The following is an 18,228-nucleotide window of genomic DNA, read 5'->3' as shown; positions in this document are numbered from 1 at the left end:
CCACCAATGACCTTGCCTGGCCAGCTACACCTGGGAGAAAGAGTTGAGGCCGCTGGTCCCTTCCCACTTGACTCCAGTTTCTCAGATGATTTTTTTGAGACCTCACTTTATAGTCCATGCTAGCCCTGATCTTATTTTCCTCCTCCCTCAGCCTCTCGAACACTAGGGTTAGAGACCTCTGCCACTCACGAGGTTCCCACCCAGCTTCTGGCCACTATTATGTCCCTCCAGACTCAAGGACATTTGCGGCCACCATGATGAAGCCCTTTGACTCCACTCCAATTCCAATGGGAACCCTACCCTGACTGGGGCCCCAATCCATGCCCAAGAGGCCAGTGTAGCCATTGTGCCTTCCAGCTCTGTGGGGAGGCTGATGCCGACTGCAGGAGGCTATGTGAGGACCAGGGCAGAGGGCGGCAGGCGTGACTCACCCAGGCAGGAAGGAGGCCCACGGCTTGTGTGCAGACTGTTCCATCATGACCTTTCCACCACCTAGCAAATGTCAGCTTCCTCATCCATAAGTGGGGCCCTAAGCCACCATCACAAGGCACTGTATGCTGAAGACAATGGCCCAAAACGGCAGGCAGCTGCCCAAGGCCTTAAAAAGCCAAGCTGCAGGGCCAGTGTGGGGTCAGGCCCTGGCCAGTTGCCCCGCAAGGCGCAAGGCGAGAGCAGTTACCAGCAAGGGCAATGCTCAGCCCACTTTCGAGTGCTGAGTGGTTATGATCAGGATCTGGTGGAGTGGGGAGGGGCAGATCTCTAGTCGGGTGGGGTGGGGAAGGAGGCAGAGGACACAGGTGGCAGGTAGTGAGGACACGGAGCTCCAGGTGAAACTGGATCAAGGTCAGAGCAGGCAGGCACCTGTAGAGGGCCAGTAGGCGGCCTGTACCACCCTGCCAGCCCAGAAGTTACATTGTAAAGAGGAAGCAAGGAGACCACAGCAAGGGGGTAGGGTGGGGATCCCCCTGCTGAGCCACCGTCCCTCCCCACCCTTCCTGGCTGGATTTGAGGAAGGTCCCTGAAGAGCCTCAGAAGATACTAGGTCCTCACCAACTCCCCTGGTGCCCAATCTGGACACTGCCCATCTTCATGACAGATGAAAGGCCAGGCAGTGTCAGCATGGTTAATAGATCACTGAGATCTAAGAGCTGTCAGTATGCCTGCCTATGGCATCCTGAGTTAACCTGCTTCAAGCCTCAACTTCCCTGTCTGCAAAATGGATCTCTGGCCAGCCACTGTCCTTCCTGCAGGAAGGTCTGCACTCCTAACGATCACAAGTGATGTTAACACTAGCACCACGACCCGAACAAGCAGCTACCTCCAGTGCTGCCCCCACCTCCCAGCACGGTGCCTACCCACCAGTGACAAACGTTGGTCACACTCCATCAGTTTTGACATCAAGTTTCCCTCCCCAGTATCAGCACATAGGATTCCTACCAGCTACCTTCTCCATGGCATAAGTCAGCTTCCCCTGCCCTCATCTGAGTGTCCCCTGAAGTTACTTGATAGACAGGTGGCTTAGACCCAACTCCCAAGCAAGACTAAGAACCCTCGTGTTGCTGCAAAGAGCACCTTTATTCAGAGGAAAGACATCACCATAGCAACAACACATTAATTCCCTGAGAGCTTTTCCCTTATCATCATAGCTTGCCTAGCTAAGGTCTTTGCAGAAAGAACGCAACCCATGGGGTAGGGGTGAGGTGAGGTGAGCCTTGGGGAGGACAGTGGGGGATAGCAGGATTCCAGATACTGGAAGGCATAAATACAGTACAAAGGCATTCATGGCCCAGCGTTCCAAAGACCAAGCCTGTTTGGCTTCTGCTTTTTTCTGATCCACAGAAAAGATAAAATAAGACCCTCTCCAGCCCACCCAAAAAACACGCCCCCCTTCATACCCACCCCTCCCATCTCATGAAACAGCACAGTAAAAAAATACTGTCACAATATTTACAGAAACACCCACTATGGGCGACTTTCTCTCTACTAAGGAGAGGAGATAAATTTTATAGCTCTGAACCCCCTCATGTGGGAGACAAAGATAGGATCTCAAGGGGCAGGGATGAAGACTTCACCCCCACCCTGGAGGGTAGGGAGGGAGGCACCGTTCACCTGAATGGCCACTAGCGGTGCCCAGGCCAAAAGGAGGGGCCCAGGCCTTTTACTACCCAAACCAGCTTCCCTAGCACTGGGCATGGCTCAGCTGACAGGGAAGATTCCGGGTAGACACCCTAACTTAGAGACTGTGCTATAAGGTGGCACCCATGTACCCCGAGGTGCACCCTGATGCCTCTCCCCCTACCCCCCACTGCAGAGATCCAAACACAGATCCCACAGAACTGCCCCGGGAGTGGCTCTCAGAGTGTAGAAAAGATAATTAGGGACAGACATGCCACTCCCTGGAGAACACGACTGCCCAGCAGTCTGCAACATGGGTGGGCACACCACACAAACACGCAAATATAGGCACACACACATATACACAGCCCTGAAGAGCCTTGTACACCAAGGCCAGGACACACAACGGGGGTCCCTGGGCCCTTTGGATACCAGGGGCACCCAGGGACAGGGTCTCAGCCACAGCTGCTAGAAGATGGCGGTGCGGGGACACCAGGGTGTGTCCGGGTACAGGTGGCAGTGGACAGAGCGGAACCTGTAGGGATAGAGCAGAAGACTGGTCTGTGTAGGGTTCGGGTACCACGCACCCTCTGGCAGTCCCAACAGCACTGGTGGGATTCCTAGGGACCCCTCTATGTAATCTGGATGCTTAGGCGGATTTGGTGACCCTCGTCAAGCCCTTACCTGGATGGGTCAGCCTCCACCGAGAAGGGTCCCTTGATATGAACTGCGTTTCGCTTGTTTTCAAACATGCCGTAGCTCAGGGTCACCTGCATCGGGAACAGTGGATTGATGCTGGAGGGGTGGCAGCCCTGCCTGCTTGGCTATTCCCTCTGCTCTCCCTTGGATCAAGGACACCTGCTCTGCCCATCTGAGGATGAAGTCCAGGGTGAGGACTGCAGCCATGAACAAGACAAGGCAGGTGGGGCCTCTTAAAAGGCAGGACGAGAGATTTAAGAGTCTATTTTACTAGTTTTTGAGGAACTGAAGACTAAACTGCGGCGTCTCATACATGTAGGTAAGTGCTCTACCACTGAGCTCCAGCCCCAGCTCTGGGCTAGCAGCTCAGTATAGATTGTGACACCTGAAAATTGGGTATCTCTGACACCCGTATTTAAAACAGTGACCCCAGGCTAGGGATGCAACTCGATTAGGAGAGCACTTGCCTAGCATACACAAAGCCCTGGGTTCCTTCCCCTGCACTTCATAAACTGGGTGTGGGGGTGCACACCTGTACTCCTAGCCCAGGGGGATTCAAGGTCATCCTCAACTACAAATAAACTTCAAGGCTAGCCTGGAATACCTGAGACCCATCTCTGAGTACATAAACAAATAAGTGAAAACATACACACATACATCCCTAAAGGACGCTGAGCCAGGTGTGGCGGCACACAACTGAATCTCAGCACATAGGAGGCTGAAGCAAGAGGATCGCCGGTTCAAGGCTAGCCTCCGCTACACAGTGAAACTGTCTCAACAAACCAAGCATAAACGAATAAATAAATAAGAACTGTCCCTTCCTTGGAGGTGCCCTTTCCCTCCCGTCCCTGTTGTGTTCACTCCTTGGCTACCCAGGCCTTGGGGATGCATGCACACCTGCTCCTGGAGCTCGGAGGTGGGCACCTGCTGCAGATTCTCCAGGTGGGAATGGAAGAGGCCACTCCGGATGAGGGGCACTCCCAGCAGTGCTTCCACAATGTAACCAATGGTGCAGTCGTCGGGGAGCCGGATGCGCTCGGCTGTGTTCATGAAGTGTCCCCCACTGCAAAAGGGACAATAAGTGGAGGTTGAAGCCAGCAGTTTCGGAGAGGCTGGACAACACTTTCCCAAACTGGGCTCCCTCTATGAACCATAATTCTTCCATGCCAAAGAATTTCACCCAATGGTACTCTAGTCAGGGCAGAGGTATCGGGGACGGCTGTAAACACAGCTGCATTTGGGCACTAATGGAGAGAAGTGGGCAGCTGGGGGAGGATAGCCCAACCAGCCAGTCCCTGCGTAGGGCACCCAGGACCACGAGTGAACACCCTACTGTGTGGGTGGTCTTCCACGTGCAGGGGGCACTCACCTGGCCCATGGGCCCATCTTTAGGGCTAGCCCTCGGCTGATACAGAAGCCAGCTCCTCCGGTGGCGAACCAAAAGTGGACAGGTCGCTAGGGGTTGGAGGGGAGTGAAATGGCTGTCGTGAGACTCCTGGATCCCAGGTTGCAGAGGTGTCTCAGCCCCTCCCTAACTCCTCAGGGTGTGTGCAACTAAGGCAGGATGGGAGATACTCACCACCTTGTGCTCGCTGATCCGTTCTGTGGCCTGGATGGGCCGGTCCAGACTGGGTTTGCCGATGTACACATCTTGGGTGTGGGGATAGCTGGCCAGCAGCCGCAGCAGCGCCCTGAGGTTGACGTAGTTGTCATCATCCACGTGGCAGAACCACCTGAACACAAGACGGGATGCTGTCAGGGACTGTAGCCAGGGTGGGAGGTCTGCCAGGCTGCCAGGGAAGGGGCATGGATGGAAGACAGTGGGAAAGGGAGAAACTCACTTCTTCCCAGACTCAATGAAGTGGTCGTACTCCACAGCCATCTTGCAGGACAGAGCCTGGCGGCTGTGGGCCGCAGAACAGTTGGTGAGTACCACATTGCCTGTGGACAGGGGAGGGCTGTGAGCAGGCCTGGGCAGCACAGGCAGTAGGCTCCTTTCCAACTGCCTCAGACCTTACACCCAGCCGACCCTCCTCCCCAGAGTAGCCGCCCCTGCCCATTCATTCAGCCAGCTTTCCCCCAGTACTGGGCCACCTGTTGCTGCTTGCAGGACTCAAAGGGTCCCCAGAAGATTGAAAGGGGCTCCTCTGCATAAGAATCGGAGCCCTGGCAGTGGAGGGGCGGGGCATGAAGCAAACCGGCTGAGTAAACTGGCCTCTTAGCTGGGCGACTGATGACCTCTGAGCCCCAGGGTGCCTCCGGGGAAGAATCTGCTTAGCACCAAGCCCACCTCTTCCTGCCCCAAGCCTGGAACATACCTGTGAGCTTTGCCAGAGTTCCGTCCTCCCCATCGGTGAAGATGAATGTCTGGAAGAAGAGATAGGAACTGAGCTTGCAGCTCCAAGTCCTCCACCAGAGTCACAGCCAAAGCACCCTGGAGTGCCCTCAACTGTAGGTCTATACACGACCCCCCCCCCAACCATTGCACATAAAGCATGTGCTCAAGTGTCCAGGGTGAGTGGCAGCTGGGCTGTCAGGGGAGGGGGGCTCACTCCCCAACTTCAAGACAGCTGGGCCCAAGGTCACCCTAGGCAGCTGGGAGGCACGAGCCAGGTGGGGTGCCCCACCCACCAGCCAGGTAAACGGGCTGCAGCTAACTTGTGCACCTGGCGGGACACACACCCTTATTGACACAGCCTGCCTGCCCGCCCAGCCTGCAGGCTTTCCTAGCTGTGGGAGGGAGTGGGGGACAGGAGGAGGAGGTCGGCTTTGGGAAGCTGAGCCTCACTCACTAGGGTCGGGGACAAAGGCCTCTGCTGGGCTGCTGCCAAGCCCTGGCAGACAAAGGGCCCCGGAGGGAGGATGAATCACCAGCCATTGTCCGCCAGCTTTGTCCTGGGCTGGGCCGGCCTTAACTCTGCCGAGTTAAGCAGGAGTGGCCCGGCTGTCATTTCCATACAGCTGGCCTGGTTAACTGGGCCGGCTGGACAAGAGGTCCTATACACGGGGTATGGGTAAGGCCATTGGCCATGCAGTACTCTGGCCTGGACCTCCTGTTGTGCCCTTAGGGCAGGTTCCCCCAGCCACAGCAGCCGGCCAGGTTCTGAGAGGTCACTGTGGTGGTGGCAGAAAAGGACTCGTGTTCCCAGGTCCACAGTAAAGCATCCAAGCAGTCAGCCCAGCTTAGAAGAGGAAACCTCTTCCCTGCTCACTGAGAGCCTTGCCCAAGGCCACAGCCAAGACTCCACCTGGCCCGGCACAGGGCCACCCCCTGCCAGGATTACTCTGCGGAAGAAGAGGGGGGCGCCGGGGCGGGGCCAGGAGCTGCCGGCGCCCGCCTGGGCCCGTCAGCACACGGGAAGGAATGTTCCTTCCTCCGCCGGCCCGCCCAGCGCGTGCCGCCTGCCGCACCCTGGCATGGCAGGGTGCAACCCCGGGGCGGATGGGGGATGCTCAGAGCAGAGGCTGCAGTCCCTGTTCCGAACCCCCGCCCCCTGCAACAACAATCCTCACTTTCCTTTTGTGCACAAGAGTTCCAAAGAAACCGGCTGTGTGCAAGCCTGGAGGTCAGCATGTACTCAGCTACCCAAGGAACTAACTACCCCAGGCCTGATGGGGTGGCACACCATGCCCTGAGGAGGCCCAGTTCTTTGCCCAGGTTGACCAAATGCCCAGATGCTCACTCCAGTGAGGCCCAGGGAGGAGAGCGAAAGGAGAGACCTCTATCATCTGCAAGCATGAGCCTCTCCTTCCAGGGCTCTGCAGACACCCGGGGCAGCCCACACGCACAGACTCGCACCCAGCCCCCCCTGCACCCCAGCATCTCAGCCCAGGAATGCCGTGGGAGGTGCAGCGGGCCGGCCTGTGCAGACGCTGCTGCTGGATTAAAGGGAAAATGCTTTCTTAATGAGATCAAGAGAGAGGCCTGTTCTCCCGCGCTTCGATGGTGTCCTAAAAACCCAGCCCAAGGCTATGGAGATTAAAGTCACCTTTGTTCAGTTGGGAGGGGGGCTGCAGGAGGCCCGCCAGTCTTTGAGAGGCAGAGCTGTGGAGTAAGAGGGTGCTCCGCCTGCTATCCCCCCAATACAGGGCAATCAGAAGAGGAAGGGGCAGGGGCTGCACCTGTGGGTAGCTCTCAGTCCCTAGGTACACAGACTGCCTGTGCAGAGCCAAGGTCTAGGCATGGGATCTTCCTCTCCCTAGTGTTCCTGGGAGGTGCGTACCATCGTCTCCACGGTATACAGCAAAGAGAGGACACCAGCATGATTGTGGGGTTGGACACTCACTTGGGAAGAAGTATTGCCTTCCAGGGACCCACACCTCCCAGCCCCCCTCAGACTTCCCCATGGAGGGCCATCAGGGCAGTAAGGGCAACAGAACTGGCGAGGGCGGGCAAGGGGATGGGGGAGAGACACACAGGAAGCAGCATTGTTCCTGGAGCCGAGATTCAAAGAAACACAGGATGCCAAGTTCTGCCCCAGCCATTGTGGCTGTGGCGGTGGCAGCCTGCAGCCTGGCGCACTCCTTAGTGGTGGGGGAGGAGCAAGCAGGCCAGAGGCCAGGCGGTCCCTCCTGTCCCCCACTGACCAGCGGCTCCAAAGATTACCTGCTTTTTTGTACAATCCCACAATCATACTTGATGCCAAGATTGTCCTTCCTGATCATATGACTCTGGTTCAGATGGGAACCCCCCCCCCTCTAGGAAGCCTTCTTTCCATTCATACCCAACTGGGGCTAATGTAGCCTCTCACCTCCCACCAAATTGCAGCTGCCCTGAACAGACATGAGAGCCCACCCTTTGCTACAAGGTTCCTAAGACCCTTGTCCATAGCACACCAAAAGAGGGGCTTTGCTTGCCATGTGCACATGAGCTGACCATGGAGGTAAATCCAGCCTTTTCTGAGTCATTGCTATGAATGACTTCTGGGATCAACACAAGCCTCCAAAGTTATAGTCCACTTTATAATACTTTATTAGAAAGACAATTGTTTCCCTTTTCAGAAAGCAAGAGACTCCGGGCCCTAGGCTTTTCTCCAGACCACATAGCCCAACTGTGACTCTTCTGGGTCCTCTCTGCCAGAGAAAGTGCCCGAATCACAAAATGAGTTTCTCAGAACTGGTGGTGGCCCAGAGGGGGTTAGATGCTATCCAATATCACACAGCAGGAAGGCTGAAGGCGGGAGTGGGAGGGTGGGGGTGCCCTGGCTCAGAGATCGTGCCCCACGAGGGCTGTCATTCAGGGTTGTGGGGAGGACACAGAGGCCCCCTCATCACCAGGCAACCTGAGTGGCCAGCACGCCAGCCAACGGTTCCCATGGAGCGCATAGCTGTACACAAGAGGCGACGCCTTTCTCGGCTGGAGAAAGGGGCTTTGTTGCCTTGCCCAAGGGGCCGGCGTGAGAGCAGCCTAGCGCTGGGAATCCTAACGGCACCGCAGCCAAACAAAACCCATGGGCCCCGCTGCCCCCTCCCGAAGGCCTGCTGAGCCCCTGGGAAAGGGACGCCTCATTCTCTGGAGGATGCTGTGGGGTTCTGACTAAGACTAGATAGGAGCCTGTCCTCTTAACCTCCACTCTGTCCTAAAACAGAGCCTAGCCAAGCCTGATGGCCCTGGCTCCCTGGGGCTGGAGCAGGAAGGAAAATGAGCCTTCATCTTCACACCAAGTACCCACCCCCTCTCCACACACACACACACTTGCAATGCACTCTGCTCTCCCCGCCCCAACGGTCCTGCGGTAGCCTCCAGGGAGATTTTCAAAGTGGGGTGTGTCTTTTTATTATGTGCATGAAGTTGACGTCCAACTGGGGGAGCTCAGCTACAAAAGACAAGGTTCTGCACAAGCCTGGAAAGCCAGCACCCTATTTCCTTCACTATATCTGGTCCAGGGGTGCTATGTCTTCCCCTCCTTCACTTTCAGGGGAAGTACCCTCTAACCAGGAGGAAGGGATCAGTTTAGAGTGGAGGGATTCAGGATGGTTACTGAGCCTATTTGTTCGTAAAAGTTTGGGAACAAATACGATCATTCACTCCAGTGTTTAGGGGAATCATCACAAGGTCAATCCGAAGCTGGAGGCTACTCATCCAGACCCAGAGCATGTGTCTGGGGTGACTCTGGCAACGGGGGTGGCCTTCCAAGCTGTAAGGCAAAGTGGGCCCCAGCAGCCACGCCGGGCTGGAATGGGAGGGATTGGTGTTATTGCTTCCCAAATAGACCCAAAGCTATTTATGCAGCCAGAGCCGCTATAGACACAGAGGGATCCCTACTCCATCCTCCTGCCCAGGCCGCGCGAGGTCTCACCATCTCCTTGTGGCGCGAGATCCAGGTCTCGAACAACAAGTCGAGACGCGCGCGGTGAAACTTTCTGGTGGTCTTGACCGCGATGAAGACGTCGCTGGGAGACAGGACTTCGGCCGGGGGACGCGGGTGGCCATCGGCGGGGCGGGAAGCGACCCCGGGCGGTGGATCCGCGTCTCTGCGCGCGCGGGTGAGTAGACTGAAGTATTCGGAGAGGCTGTGCACCTCGCGGACAAGGGCTCCGGGCTCCGCGGCCGCCCTGGACCCAGGACCCGGAGCCGCCCCAGCGGAGCCGGCCAGGCTGCGCAACGCGCGCCGTCCACGCTCTGCTGGTACTGGGACCGGCGGCGGGTCGGCGGTGAGCACCAAGAGGCAAGCCAGCAACGCGCCCGCCAGCGCTAGCAGCAGGCGCCGGCCGCAGCGCTGGAGCATGGTGACCGGCTGCTGCACGTTGTGCCCTCCCAGTGCCAGCTGGTCCGGCTGCCCGAAGCTCCCGGTCCAGCTGCGCGCCTCTAACTCCAAGCGCTCTTAAACTTCCCCCTGTCTGTCACGCCCCCTCGCGCTTATTGGCTGCTAGTCTGGGGCGTGGCCTCTAGGGCGTTCTCTCGCGCCCACGTGGGACATAGACCGGTAGTGGGGAGTGGGGGGGAGGGCGGACTGGGAACAACCCAGCTGGGGTACCCACGGCACCAGCCCCCCTTTACGCAGGAGCACGTCCGGCTCGCGTCGTGTCACCCTCCTGAGCTGCTCTAGGCGACATCCAGGCTGAGCAACGCCCACCGCGGCTGCACGTGGAGGGACGCGCTCCCACCCCCACCCCCACCCCGATTCTGGGACCTGGGTGATAGAACCCGTGCTCCTCCGCGGGCGACATCTTTAGCTTCTCGATATGCACTTCCTGTCCCCGAGCGGGCTTCCTTCCCTGGGGACCGTGCTGACTGAGCCAAAGTGGTGGCCTGCGGGGTGTCCATGAGCAATTGGTTCTGGGCTGCCCCTACTGACTGGCACATGTGCCTTGGGTGCGGAACTAAGGTTCAGGTAAGAAGGTATATGTAACCAAATTCTACACACCCCTCAGCAGGCCAGTCCTGGCATTATGTTCCTATATGGTTGGGATTGGTACCCGAAAACCTCAGGCGCCCTGTGGCGAAGAGACGCTCAGACCGCCCTCTCCCTCAAGGGATGAAAGGCTACCTTCTGTTCCATTTGGTTCCTCCGCACTCCGACCAGATGTGACCCAGCTGTGCTCCCTCCCAGCCCCGCCTCCCCGGCACACGGCCCCCTTCCCACGGGCGGGGGCCTTGCCTGCGCCCAGCACGAGCGGGGGCGGCAGGAATGCGCGCCTGATGGTAGGGTGAGAGGCTGCGGGTCCGGAAGTGGCCAAGGGTCCCCGGAGTGGGATCAGGGTCCGAGCCCGAGCCCGCGGCATCTTCCGGGAGCGCAGCTGGGGGCGGCTCTCCGCTTGGCTGCCCCTGGGTCTGGTTGGCTTCAGTTTCCGCGTCCCCCTCCAAGGGAAGTCTGAGCCCACCCTGCCACCACGGATAAACCGCTGTTCCTTCTGTTGCCGATTCCCTAGGACTTATAATTAACACTGGAGTGGCATTTTTAGTTATTTATATACCACACTCTCTTATTGTCTCTCTAAGAATGCCAACATAAGGCTGGATCCCAGGCTGAATCAGGTACTCTTTAAAAGACTTATTGAAAGGGCTGGCCAGATGGCTCAGTGGGTAAAGGCAACTCCTGCCTGGGCTGCGGATTTGAATTTCATTCCCAGGACCCACATGGTCAGAAAGAATCAAGTTTGTTGTCTTCTGATCTCCACACATGCAATTTGACCTGAGCAACACACACACAACTGCCCTCAAAATAAATAAATAAATATTTTTTTTAGCTTTCTGAAGACAGGCATGTTAACCCAAAACAGACACTGAGATTTTAAAGGCAGCCTGACTTACATAGTGAATATCAGGCCACCCTCTCCTAGTGTGAAAAAGGGCTGGAGATGTACCTACCCGCCAGTCCCTAGAGTGCTGGCCTAGCATGCAATGAAGGCCTGTTTCCATCCCAGCACCAAATAGAAGTGGGTATGGTGACCCATGCCCATAAGAGGTCAGAGCGAGATCTTCTTCAGCTCGTAGTGAGCTTGAGTCCATCCTAAGCTACATGAGACACTATCTCAAAAATGAAATACAATGACATTGAATTGATGTGTAACCAGGCTCCTTCACCACCCTCCCAGCCAGCCCCAGGAGTAGATCTGTGGTCCATTTGCTCTGAGGATCCTGTGGTGGGAGGGAGTGGGATATAGTGGTTCCCAGGCCTCTCTCTGGCCCCCTCCCCCAGGTAATTAGGAGACACCACCTCTGGTAGGCAGATGCCTAAGCAGATGGTGCTGGCTATGCCCGAGTGACAAGTCTCCCATGGCGTCACCTCCGGCTGTAAACCCCTCCCCCTGCTGTCTGTCAGAGCCCAGTCCCTCTAGGACAAGCAGGAAGAAGTCCTACCTGGCATCTGGTGGCTGCCCTCCAAACATTAACCCACCCATGCTAGTTTCAGCTGATCTTTTCCCACCACCAAGCCCTGTCTATCTGCCATCCAAATATTTTAGGATGAGGTTCCTGTCTGAATTCTCTCCCCTGGATCACATGGCAGCCTGGGCCCTGTTCTGATACCCCCACCCCCCAGAATAGACTATTCTTCCGTCACCTGTGAATCCAATACTGTCCTGGTGTCCCTGTGTCTTGTGGCAGTCCTAGCCCACCTCCAGTCTTCATTTCTCAACCACTCAGGCCTGTTAGCTCCACCACCACCAACTTTCTTCAAGGCTTCAATTTAAGCCAAGGGCAAGGATCTTTAGTGAGCAGGTCTGTGAGGGGGAGGAGAACTAGCAGGAATTAGCCTTGCCTTCCACACCCACCTGAGTAGGTCCTAGCTGTACATCAGACTCTGTGGGGCTCCATCCCAGACCTGGGACTCCCTCAAGCCCCTAAGGACCAAGCCTCCAGGCTCCCCATTTTTCATAACTATCGTGGCTTTGACACACCAGGAAGAGTGAGGAGTGTGCCCATTGTAAAGAAAGCAAGCCAATGCTCAGACAGGGGCTGGTACAGTGTGCAATAGAGCAGGGGAGACCGTCAGCCATGTTCATGAAGCTGGGCGGAGGGGAGTGAGGAGCCCCTTTCTGGCTGAGGCTGCTGGTCTGAAAATGGCAGGTCAAAGCCTCACAGCATTCTTGTGGGGGCTGCAGGCTCTGGCTGGAGTGACTCAGTGTCTTTGCTGTCAGGAGAATGGAATTTCATGGTTACTCCATGAGGCCTGAAAACCAGAGGGAGACATGACTGGCTAGCCTCCCTATTGCTTCCTCCGCCCAGCTCTGACTAATACATACCCTTCCCCTGGACCCCAAGGCTTGCTTCAGGGACCCACTGGAAATAGGAGGGTAGGGCACTTATTCCAGTACAGAAAATGAGGGGCTGGAGAGAGAAGGCCAGTACATTAAGGAAGCCCCTTGGGGTCCTCAGTAACTACCCTGAGAAGAGAGATTCTAGGGCCAGGGGCCCAGGCCCGGGCCCAGGCCCAGGCCCAGGCAGAAGAATAGAGAACAAGATCACAGAGGGACTGCTTAGCAGCTTTAGCCTAGGACCTGTGACCTTGCTCTGTCTAGCTTCTGTATTCCCATCTGTGACCGCAGGATGATATTACTCCTGTTTTGTTATTGTTGTTGCTGCTGATGGTAGTGGTCTCCATGCTTGCTGAACCACACACCCAGTCCCTGAGGTGGGGGTTGGAGGTGGGGGGGTTGTAGGTATGTACTCTACCAATGAGCCACACCCCCAGACCCTCACTGGGAGATTCTAGGCAGGTTTTGTTTTGTTTTGTTTTTTGTTTTTTGGTTTTTTTTTGGTTTTTCGAGACAGGGTTTCTCTGTATTGTTTTGGAGGCTGTCTTGGAACTCGCTCTGGAGATCAGGCTGGCCTCGAACTCACAGAGATCCGCTACCTCTGCCTCCCGATTGCTGGGATTAAAGGCATGCGCCACCAACGCCTGGCTCTAGGCAGGTTCTCTACTAAGCCAACCTTCTAGATTCTTTTTACCTTTTTTCTTTTTTTAATGACCACATTATTTTGAGACTGTGAGGTCTTGGGCTTCAGCTTCATTCCCTCTCCTTACAGTCCTGGTACTTTGCTAACCTTGAAGCTGGAGAGCAGGTTAGTAGGTCACAGAGGACACCAAAAGGAGAGCATCTGGGTTCCAGGTACTGATATTACCACGTGCACTCCAGAGACACTGTTCATTCACCTGTCACGCAGGCAGCACCCTGAGAAAGTCGCAGTTGTCTCTCTGACTCTGCAGAAGTCCTGTCCCCACCGTCCCGTTGCTTTCCGTGTCTGCTCTCTCCCCTCCAATCTGGACCCATTGTCCGATCTTTTCCTCCACTCATGGAGCAGGATTAGAATCCCACATTGTCCTCTGTCAGATTCTATCTCAATCCTCCATGTCCCCTAATGTGATACCTGAGTCACAGCTTTCATTAAGTGGCCAAAATGAACTTTTCCTTGTTTATTGCCAACAGGGACATAGTTGGTGACAGAGCAAGTAAGAGTGCCAGCCTGAGCCTCCCACGCAAGGCATAGCTTTTGTTTCCTGAAGCACTCTGTTGGTCCCTGTCTGGTAGATGCCCAAGTGGCTGTTTAGGATTATTTGAAACTGGTGTGCTGAGGAACAAAGCTGTGTCCTCAGTGATTACAGTTGTCCTGTAGGCTGAACCAGGGGTCTCCAGTTGAAGTCAGACTCACAAAGTCCTTCCCTTGCCCCACTAGTCTCTTGAGACTGGTTTGGAACCAGCCATCTGCTGACCATTGCTCTCCAGGTGTCTTGAGTCTCCTATAGCAGCCTGCCCTCCCATGCAGGGTCCTGGGAAGATTCATGGAGACTCAATAAGTGAGCCATTAACTCTGCAGGAAGCCATCCAAGGCAGCTCAGCACTGATCACTGCTTGGAGTTGGCAGTCTGGGAACCAGCCTGCCTTAGCAGGGCAGCAGAGCTCAGAGAGGCTGGCCATGGTGATGAGCACACCTGCAAGTCTACCACTCAAAAGGCAGAGACAGGAGAACCAAGGCCAGCCTGGGTTACATGGAATCTGTTTGGTGTTTTTGTTTGTTTGTTTGTTTGTTTTTTGTTTTTTGAGACAAGGTTTCTCTGTATAACAGCTTTGGCTGTCCTGGAACTAGCTCAGTAGATCAGGCTGGCCTTGAACTCAGATCTGCCTGTCTCTGCCTCCCAAGTACTGAGTTTAAAGGCAGGAATATAGGCGTGTGGGGGATGTGTACAAGGGTAGGAATAGCACAGCAGCTGATGCCATCAGCTGAGATGGACACTGGGTGGGCACTACCCAACAACAGATCAGACAGTCTCCAGCTGCAAGAGAGAGCGTCCCCTTTCAGACCCACCCATCTTCCCGCTCTGCCTAGCACCGCTCATCACTGCCCAAACTATGTGTGGTCCTGGGCCAGTTCCCAGATCACTGCAGGCTGAGGGTTTCACTCACCCTGTAAGAGGGACACAGCTGGCACCTTCTACCCTGGTGCTGTGCAGGCACAATTCAAGGGACCCAGTTGTGTGATTGCTCCTGGGCCCCAGTGTGGTTCAGAGCCTGGTCCCTTTGGGTGTTTAGGTAAGACTTCAGAGGGCACTCTGGCTTAGGGTGTCCTGACAGGCCCCACATGGTACCCCTTTCCCAACCCTTGTCACCCCTCATCTTGGTGCTTACCATGTGAATGAGAATACCTAAGTCCTTCTCCCTGAAGTCAGGGTAACATTTTACTCCTTGTCCAGGTCTGGCACGAAATCGGGCTCAGTGAGCATGATACATAGAGGGTAGAAGATGGACAGACAGACAGTGGGTGGATGAATGGTATGGCTAGGCGGATTGTGAATGGATTAATGTGTAACCAGGTAGGTGGGTGGGCGGAAGAGTAAGTGAATGGAGTGGGTAGATGAAGTGGCCGGATAGATGAATGGGTAGGAGGATGGATGAGAATAAGTGCATGGATGGGCAGTCTGATGGGTGGGAGGATGGGTAAATGGAGTAGGTGGATGGGTGGGAAGATGGATGGGTAGATGTATGTATGTATGTATGTGTGTGTGTGTGTGTATATGTATGTATGAGCAACAGAATAGGTAAATGTGGATGGATGGACAGACACCAGGGAGAGATATGGATATCTGCAAAAGTGCCAGATGTCAATTCCATGAGAGCAGAAACTGTCGAGGCTCAGCCCATGCCTAGAGCAGAGCCTGGCATTTACTCTATGAGTAATGGACATGTGTGAGACAGGCGGGTGGGATAACAGACATACACACATGCTGTGGGTTGAGGAGTCATTCTGTTGCCTCTGTCCTCCAAACCATGAATCTTAGGAGTAAGAAGATGTGGCAGGGCCACCTGCTCTGAGCTGGCCCAGGACACAGACCTCGGGCAAGCACATGGGACCAGTGCCTGAGGCTAGGCTTTGGGTATTCTGCACAGAGACTGATACCACAGGTATTACACAGGCTCCCAAGGGTTTCCCTCAGACCCAGGGGTTGAGAGAGAAAAGGAGACATGTGTCGGGCTCTGCAGCAGGGGGAGAACTCATCTGCCTTGAGCCGGATCATCCCTGCCTGGGCTGGTGGTTGGACCTCCCTATGACCCTATGAGGGCAGCTGGGATGGGGGCTGACTGGCTTAATGTGATTTGCAATCTCCAGTGACAGAGTTTGACCACCAACCAGATCTACTTCCTGACATCCTGCAGAGGCCAGACACCCTCGAGGGAGACGCCAGAGCCACCGCAACCCAGCCAGCCTTTGTTTCTTTAAGAATGGCCAACTTGTGCAGCTGCCACGGGTGGGCAGGGGTGGGTCCGGTGGTACTGGAGCCTGCTGGTCGTGACCCCATGCCCAGTCAGTGGAACAGGATCCCAGGAGCAGTGGGAGGAGGCTGAGGACTGGAGGTGGTAGCTGAGGTCAGAGTCTCTGCTCAAATGAGATGCTGCTTATTAAGTGATGGAGTGAGTGTCTCCCTGACCATCAGCTCTTCCTCAGTAAAGTTGTCTGGCGTTGCTCCTTCTCATTTTATTTATATATGACTTAGTAGTAAGTACTACATGTTGAATTTAGGGCGTCAACATGCAGAGCAAATGCTTGCTCTTCTAGGCAGGTGCTCTACCATTGAGTCACACCCCAGCCTCTCACTGGGCGACTCTAGGCAGTTACTCTGCCACTGAGTCATACCCCACCCCCTCACTGGGAAATTCTAGGAAGGCGCTCTACCACTAAGCTACATTCCTATCTCTCTTTTCACTTTTTGTTTTGAAACAGATCTCACTAAGTTTTCCAAACTGGTAACCCTCCTTTCAAGTAGGTGAGATGACAGGTTTTCACTACAAGCTCCAATTTCCTTCACACTCTTTAGAGGGAGATAGAAATGGCATCTGAGGTAATCCAGGCTAGTATGGAAAGGGGTGGGGTGGGGTTGGGGGCTACATACCAGAATGACAACTACAACTCCAGAGACAGGCTATCACCATTAGAGTGTCAATGATGAGCTCAACTCAAGTCTACTCATTTGTCTATTTGTCCAACTGTTCACCCATCCATCCTCTCTATTTCACCCACCAATCCACTATAGTCCCTAAATTTTCTCTATCTTCAACTTTGTTTGGCAAGGGTGAATTTACTTAGTTTATTTATTTATTGGTGTGTGTGTGTGTGTGTGTGTGTGTGTGTGTGTGTGTGTGTGAGTGTGTGTGTGGGTGCACTCATATGTGAGTTCATGTGTGGAGGACAGCCATCTATATCAGATGTCCTACTCTGTCACTCACTACCTTACTTTTTGAGGCACGGTCCCTCACTAAACCTAGACCATGTCAGTTCAGCTATATTTGTCCATTAGCAAGCTCCCTGTAAGCCACCTGCCCCTCCACCCTCCCCAACCTTGGGATTACAGGTAAACCTGGCTGGGAATTTGATTAAGTTCTTGTGCTTTTAAGGCAGGCATGTTACCCATGGAGCTGACTCCTTAACTCCTATTAACTAACATTGGGTTCCCGAATGTACCCTAGGCTAGCCTAGAGCTTGAAGCAAGCCTTTTGCCTCAGGTTCCCAAGTGATGGGTTAGCCTCATCACAGGTATGAACCAGTATTCTTGGCTTAGTATGAGGGATTGGAAAAATTGTTTTATTAGATCTTTTTACTTGTGTGTGTGTGTGTGTGTGTGTGTGTGTGTGTGTATGTATTGTATATATGTGGAGGTCAGAGGACAATTTACATGAGTCAGTTCTTCACTCTCATCATGTTGGTCCCAGAGATCAAACTCAAGGTTGGCAGCAAGTGCTTTAAGCCACTGCGTCATTTGGTTGGCCCAGCATGGGGACTAGACATTTCAGGCAGGTGGAGGGATCTTGTCACACCTGGAGAGGTTGTATGCTTGGGCATGGGTAAGGACAGCAGCCAATGGGAGTGAGAGTCTGAAGTTCAGGCTCAGAATGCCACATGAGAGACAGTAGGGTACCACAGCAGGTTTGTGAGTCCAAGGGAAGTGCAGCGAACTGTATAAATGAAGAAATGATTGTGAGTCCCACTGTGGTCCACCCTGAGCCCCGAAGTCTGTCTGTCTTTGGAGCCTTGAGAGGGAGAGGACTGGGAGGGGCATGGGGACTGCCTGGGCCAGCTTTTGTTTTCTTTCCTTGCTTCCTTGGTAGACTTATAGCAATGTTAGAGTTTAGTCTTTCAGGGGGTGGGGGGACTGTAGAAGTAGGCATTGCCAGGTAGGTCAGGGGTTCACCAAGGGAGGGGACAGGAGGCTCTAGGAATGCAGGGAGCAGCTGAGGCTAGCATGGAAGGGAAACAGGGCTTCTGAAGCTCTGCTCTCTCTAGCCGGGACCACTTTGCTCCTTGGCTGTCTTCAGGGCCTATGGCCCAGTGGGTTTCATTCAGGGTGATTCCTGTCCTGGACATCTGACAATGAATGCCAAGAAAGAGTTTTTGTTATCCCAATTGGGCAGAAATGGGTTTAGTTGGTGGCCCAGTGGTAGAGCACCTGCCTAGAATTCCTCAGTAAGGGGTGGCCTGTA

General features: G+C 54.8%; 1 protein-coding gene and 1 long non-coding RNA gene across 2 annotated transcripts; one reads left to right on the top strand and one right to left on the bottom strand.

Moving 5' to 3' along the window:
* Window positions 1-1,556: 1,556 nt before the first annotated feature.
* On the bottom strand, window positions 1,557-9,624 carry Lfng (LFNG O-fucosylpeptide 3-beta-N-acetylglucosaminyltransferase). Its single transcript, XM_005079974.4, has 8 exons — window positions 9,114-9,624; window positions 5,133-5,181; window positions 4,656-4,755; window positions 4,394-4,547; window positions 4,184-4,269; window positions 3,712-3,877; window positions 2,800-2,885; window positions 1,557-2,650 (listed from the first exon to the last, which is right to left on the bottom strand). Exons 1-8 carry the CDS (start codon window positions 9,540-9,542, stop codon window positions 2,584-2,586), a joined length of 1,137 nt encoding a protein of 378 aa, XP_005080031.1. The 5' UTR covers window positions 9,543-9,624; the 3' UTR covers window positions 1,557-2,583.
* A 119-nt stretch (window positions 9,625-9,743) lies between these two features.
* LOC121142026 lies at window positions 9,744-16,207 on the top strand. The gene is made up of 3 exons (XR_005879041.1): window positions 9,744-10,148; window positions 15,534-15,657; window positions 15,863-16,207. It is a non-coding gene; the product is annotated as an uncharacterized LOC121142026 (long non-coding RNA).
* Window positions 16,208-18,228: the final 2,021 nt, after the last annotated feature.

Source organism: Mesocricetus auratus, unplaced genomic scaffold, assembly GCF_017639785.1.
Source record: "Mesocricetus auratus isolate SY011 unplaced genomic scaffold, BCM_Maur_2.0 Super-Scaffold_100008, whole genome shotgun sequence".
Lineage (NCBI taxonomy): Eukaryota > Metazoa > Chordata > Mammalia > Rodentia > Cricetidae > Mesocricetus > Mesocricetus auratus.
The sequence above is the reverse complement of the archived record's forward strand: the minus strand, read 5'-3'. Positions and strand labels throughout refer to the sequence as shown.

What these genes read in the sequence shown, in the direction of transcription:
- Lfng (XM_005079974.4), bottom strand. Translation starts at nt 9,542, where the DNA reads ATGCTCCAGCGCTGCGGCCGGCGCCTGCTGCTAGCGCTGGCGGGCGCG. An exon ending in GGATCAGCGAGCACAAGGTG is followed by an intron (nt 4,270 to 4,393) that starts GTGAGTATCTCC and finishes TCCAACCCCTAG; the next exon opens with CGACCTGTCCACTTTTGGTT. An exon ending in AAGATGGGCCCATGGGCCAG is followed by an intron (nt 3,878 to 4,183) that starts GTGAGTGCCCCC and finishes TCCCTTTTGCAG; the next exon opens with TGGGGGACACTTCATGAACA.